This window comes from Gadus morhua, chromosome 11 (genome assembly GCF_902167405.1).
Source record: "Gadus morhua chromosome 11, gadMor3.0, whole genome shotgun sequence".
Classification (NCBI taxonomy): Eukaryota; Metazoa; Chordata; class Actinopteri; order Gadiformes; family Gadidae; genus Gadus; species Gadus morhua.
The window spans coordinates 2,212,691-2,218,136 of record NC_044058.1 but is presented as its reverse complement, the minus strand read 5'-3'; the positions used below and the strand labels follow the sequence as shown (position 1 = coordinate 2,218,136).

The 5,446-nt window shown below is 44.6% G+C and overlaps 1 protein-coding gene across 1 annotated transcript; it reads left to right on the top strand.

Annotated features, from left to right (window-relative positions):
• The first annotated feature begins 268 nt into the window (after positions 1 to 268).
• Positions 269 to 3,590, top strand: LOC115554709 (uncharacterized). Its single transcript, XM_030371526.1, has 5 exons — positions 269 to 1,435; positions 1,544 to 1,693; positions 1,940 to 2,101; positions 2,190 to 2,279; positions 2,648 to 3,590. The coding sequence occupies exons 1-4, from the start codon at positions 1,058 to 1,060 to the stop codon at positions 2,274 to 2,276; spliced, it is 777 nt and encodes a 258-aa protein (XP_030227386.1). The 5' UTR covers positions 269 to 1,057; the 3' UTR covers positions 2,277 to 2,279; positions 2,648 to 3,590.
• Positions 3,591 to 5,446: the final 1,856 nt, after the last annotated feature.

Below are 5,446 nucleotides of genomic sequence, written 5' to 3'. Positions count from 1 at the left end.
TAAGGGGCATACGGCTTTGGAGTGGTCGTAGCAGGGCTTCTTCTTCTTGGAGTCTGTTTTCCCTGTGCGATCATTTCCATTTACCGTGGGGTTCCTAACAGCTTCGGTGTTAGGATGTTCGGTGATGACAGGCTGGTGGTGGGCGTGTTCGCTTTCAGCCGCGTGTTCAGCCGCGATGGTGGCGGCTATCAGAACTGGAGGTGGTGCTACATGCTCGGGAGCAATCTGAGATCCTAGACAGCAGGGATAGAGGTAGACTACCCCGGCTTCAAGGTCTAGTACTGAGTCTGAGTAGCACCCTAGGTGACTCGGGTTGTGGCAGAAATGGCAGGTAACTGCGCTCCCGGCGTTGGTGGAGGAGAAGGGGATGTAGTCGGAACTGCATTTCAAGCATTTCGACTCCCGACATCTGCGGATGAATCTGACGATATCGGCGGCAATAAGTTCCTTGTTCTTTGCCTTCGAAGCAGATATCTCCTTTGCGGGTAGAGGGTAATCTTCATGTAGACTGCAGAGGAGTTCGGCAGCAGCCTTGAGAGTGGGCAGCTTGATAGTGGCTGACTTGCCAAGGAGTTCGACATTTCTATCAGGGGTTGCATCAGGATCATAGGCGTCGAGAAGTTCCTTGATTTCGGTTTCCGTGGAGATGGTCTTCAGTTTGCCGATGAACAAAGCGTCACTGTCAAAGTCCAACATGGTGTGGAAGCGCGATAGAAACGCTTCAGCGCGATAGCGTGTGTGCGGCCGTGTTGCGTGCAAACCTTTACCTGAGAGGTGGATTTATTTTACATTTGAGGACCCTGCATTCAAGGATCAGCTGACCAACCTGACCGACATCCGAGACCTTCCTGAGGAACGAGCAACATTGAAAGTGTTGTTCACAGCTGATGCAGCTCTCTCAGTTTCCACATTGGATACAGCCAGCCTTCCATCTCTCAGTAGTGGGGAATCTGACTCCCAGCAATGGCCTGAGCCTTTCCCGATTCCACAGTTCTCACATGACGTTGAACTCACGCTGCAAGAAGCAAATAGAAGATATGCAAAAGATGGATCTGTGATGGTGATTCCTAAAGGTATGAAAACCGATATCCTGGACACACTTGCAGACAGCATGTCAAAGATTAGTCCTTATCCTGAGAGGCAACACTACGAGAATGTTGCAAACGCGCTTGTGCAGAAGCATCCCAGTCTCAAAGACCCAGGTTCTGGAAAGGGTTGGTACGGCTGGTTCCACAGCCTGAAGTTTAAGCTCGGAAACTATCGGCAGAAGTTAAGTGCAGCTGGACGCCCAGAGGTGAGAGTCAACAAAAGAATAGGAGAAGATGCCAAGGGATCACGTGTGAAGAAGTCAAAGAAGGGCGAGGTCCACTACTGTCCAGATCCCCCTGAAGGACTGAGTGCTGAAGACATGGAAGGGAAGCGGAGGATGATTGAGGTACATCATATACACGCATACACATCATACCTACACTTTGGTTTTGTGTTTGTGAAGCCTACTATTTTGTCTAAGTATGTGTCCTTGTGCTTGTGCAATCCAATCCAGGTGGAAAAGCTGAAAAAGGACCTGGATCATCAACAGATAGAGGAGCTGATGTCTGTCACATTCTCCAAGCGCAGAAAGGAGATCGTAGGGGATCAACCTCTCATCGGGGATGTCATGACCAGATGGCCGGCCATGTTCTGTGAGAGACAGGTATCACAATAAACAACTCAGCCTGTGATTAGTCACTTAATCCAAATATGTTTGACCGGAAATCAATGTGTGAGCTTCCCTCCAGGAAGAGCTGGATTACATTTTTGCATTGAGTCTTGCAGTTAGTATAACTGAGTGGATGAAAGCCTTTGACAATACAACCTTAGTTTACCAAATGGTGATTCTATGCTTTGTATATCTGTTCTCGAAGCTCTTAACCTTTTTGTCTTTTTTTTGTCTCCTCAGGTTCGGGCGGAGTTCAAAAGAATCGTAAGCACAGACCTTCTTGAGTCATTCCTCAACGGACTTGATGACCTGGTACCAAGACTGCTTGAAGTGTACGAAGCTGTGACCAAGTCGGGGAAGAAGCCTGCACTGAAAGCCATTTTAGACTGTGTGAAGAAAGATGTGAGTAGACAAGCTGAGAATTCTAAAATTGGGCACCAGGTGTTATGTTTGCAATAAATTCTCATCACTGCTTACATTTGTCTTGTAGAACACAAACGAAAGGAGAAGGACTGCTGCTCTAATGGGTCTGCCACACTACCTATCCGAAGACCCATTCGACATCATTAGGATGTGAGATGTAAGATCTTTTTCTGTCATGCATAATAGCACACATAAACACAATCTTTAACACAGATTGTATTAGATCCACTCATGGGGGGTGATAAAGTCCTGTGGCAGCCGAATAGTGGTGATGTGGGGAAGAGTGGGGGGCAGAATGGTAGTGATGGGGAGGAGGAGGGACGGGTAGAATAGTTGTGATTAGAAGATAGCAGTAACCTCTCAGCATTGCACATAGAATGCACTTGCACACTCACAACGGAAATCCCAAGGAGACTCTTATTAGCCCGAAAGCATGTCAAGGTTTATGATGACAGACTTAAGTAGCTTTTCAGCGCATGTACTTCTAGACCCAAACATTACCACAATTTTTTTCTGTTTTTCAAGGCCCATGGTGAGTCTGGCTGCAGCCATGAAGGGGATGCAACTTGGCCTACTGATAGGCTATGAAGGTGACAACCAGGATGCCTTTCCAGAGGTCTTCGATGTGGCAGTTGTGGTTGAAGAAAACATTGTGCTACACAACTTCAAGGATGTGCCATCCAGCTTCACCATGCTTCTGGGGATCATCTACTGCGTTAACCTTGAGTATCCACGAGCCATGAAGTATTCCTTCGAGTTCCTGCAGAGGGTAGTGATGAAGATCAAACCAGATGAGGCCTCTGCCAGAGTCCACAGTGTCCGAAACAAGCTCCTGAGGTATAAACTGTAAAGCATGCCCCACTCGGGAATGGAATGGTAATGCAAAAAAAATGACGTGATTTTGTGTTTTTGTTGTTTCACTGTTGTAGTGTACGTTCATGCACGCCAACACCCAGAGTGGGAAACTCCAGTTGTAGTGTACGTTCATGCACGCCAACACCCAGAGTGGGAAACTACTGTTGTAGTGTACGTTCATGCACGCAAATGCCCAGAGTGGGAAACTACTGTTGTAGTGTACGTTCATGCACGCCAACACCCAGAGTGGGAAACTACTGTTGTAGTGTATGTTCATGCACGCAAATGCCCAGAGTGGGAAACTACTGTTGTAGTGTACGTTCATGCACGCAAATGCCCAGAGTGGGAAACTACTGTTGCAGTGTACGTTCATGCACGCAAATGCCCAGAGTGGTAAACTACTGTTATAGTGTACGTTCATGCACGCCAACACCCAGAGTGGGAAACTACTGTTGTAGTGTACGTTCATGCACGCCAACACCCAGAGTGGGAAACTACTGTTGTAGTGTACGTTCATGCACGCAAATGCCCAGAGTGGGAAACTACTGTTGTACTGTACATTCACAAGCTTGTGTAGCTTTTATTGGCTTAACATTGGTTTTAATAAAAAAAAAAGTTTTTGTACTCAAATTTGTGTTTTTGTAGCTAATTGTTAAGTGAAAACAAGACATTATTTTAGATAATCTTAACTTGATAAGCTGATTCAAAGAAATTACTTAATTGAAATTACAAGGTTGAACCCACTAAAGAGGATAAGTGAACGGAATGCATATTGATGAATAAAACACATTCTTAAATTTAAATTACAAGTTGAAGCCACTAATGGGGTTAAGTAAACAGAATACACATAAGTTAGTTCACTTTATTTTGAACTTGCATAGCAAAGTTGAAACAACAATAACTGTTCAGTCATGTTGACTCACAGAAGGTAATTCAAAGCTTAACTAGACTCAAAATAATGAGTTGTTTTTACTTGAAATTTTAAGGCAGCTGGGAAACTTATAATTTTAAGTAGAACTAAGTAGATATTTTTTACAGTGTGTTTACAGTAGATGTATCGCAATGGCGAGGCGCACACAGCCTTTAGCCGTGTTCTGTAAATATTCTAGAACACACGGGAGTCCTGGAGCACTATCTAAATAATATCATATAGCCTAAACAGATATCTGTATCATATTATATATATTATCACGGCCAAAAGCTGTGTGAGCTGATATTATGAATCTCAAACGACCGCGTTGGGTTCTCCGACGTACGTTCCTGGTTCTTCAACATCCACATCAATCTGAAGTAGACTGAACCGCGACATGGAGGAGAAAGGGATTGTTGCCGGGCAGCGCTTAGGCACCTCGTGGTCCCTCGGCAGCGGGAAGCGGGGCTCAAGTGGGAGACATTCGCCGCCAACAATCCCTTTCTCATCCATGTCGTGGTTCATGTTCTTGAGGGAGTCAAAGCCAAAGTTCATTTCCTCCAAATCATTCTCAACCATGGCTGAGATAACCCCTACTACGAGTCTCGTTGTAGAAATACCAGAGACGAGAGTCCGACGTGTTATGCGCCATAACACCAATAGCAGAACGGTTATCCAAATAACAAGGAAGTGTACACTTGCGTTACAGTCCTGGAGCTCTATATCTAAATAATATCATATAATACATAGATACATATAGGGTGATATCAGGTAAAATGGGCCATCAGGTAAAATGGGCCGTTGTTGTGCCAAATCTCGACCCCCGCATATTACAACCCCCCTTCACGTGAACGCGCATTCGCTTATTGTCAACGCCCCCTACTTTCATTTAGTTCGAGGCGCTCTTCCTTCTGACAATATTAGTCAAAATTAGTGTTTATATTATATCAGAACATCACATGTTGAGCAACTTATCACAGAAAGCATATTTTAGGTTGTAAGTTTTAAGGCGAACACATCGCAATGGAACCTCCAACGATGTACGCTACAACATTCACGATAATGAACTACGAGAGCACTTAAATACGTAATAGTTAAATAGTTAAATGTAATACATTTATGCATTATGTTATTTACTCACATTAATTTTGACAACCTCTTGGTAGCCTACCCTAGAAAGCACACTTAACTGTGACTGATCCAAAACTAAGGAAATCCTTTACTATGTAGGCCTACAGACTCTTGACCTTTCACACTGCCGCAAAAGCGAAGAAAAAAGAGCCAACCACCTAAACCATCAATAGACTGTCTAATTATATTTAGCCTTAGTTATGGCCGCACTTGAACCGTATGGCGATTTTATTCATGAACTATTTGACACTGGAAAGACACACGACGCGATCAGTACCGCTCTAAAGCAATCTGGGGGGTATACCACAAACCTCGCTGAACATACCCAGGCTTTCCTGGGAAAACCTGGCTTGACAGAGCCGCAACTTGCCATCAGAGTTAAATGGTACCATGACGCTCACTTTAGATTCAATTAGCTGAACCAGGTT

Bases quoted from the DNA above. Each gene is read 5' to 3' on its own strand.
- LOC115554709 (XM_030371526.1), top strand. From the start codon at position 1,058: ATGGTGATTCCTAAAGGTATGAAAACCGATATCCTGGACACACTTGCA. The intron at 1,436-1,543 runs GTACATCATATA...AATCCAATCCAG, and splicing joins GGAAGCGGAGGATGATTGAG to GTGGAAAAGCTGAAAAAGGA. The intron at 2,102-2,189 runs GTGAGTAGACAA...TTTGTCTTGTAG, and splicing joins TAGACTGTGTGAAGAAAGAT to AACACAAACGAAAGGAGAAG.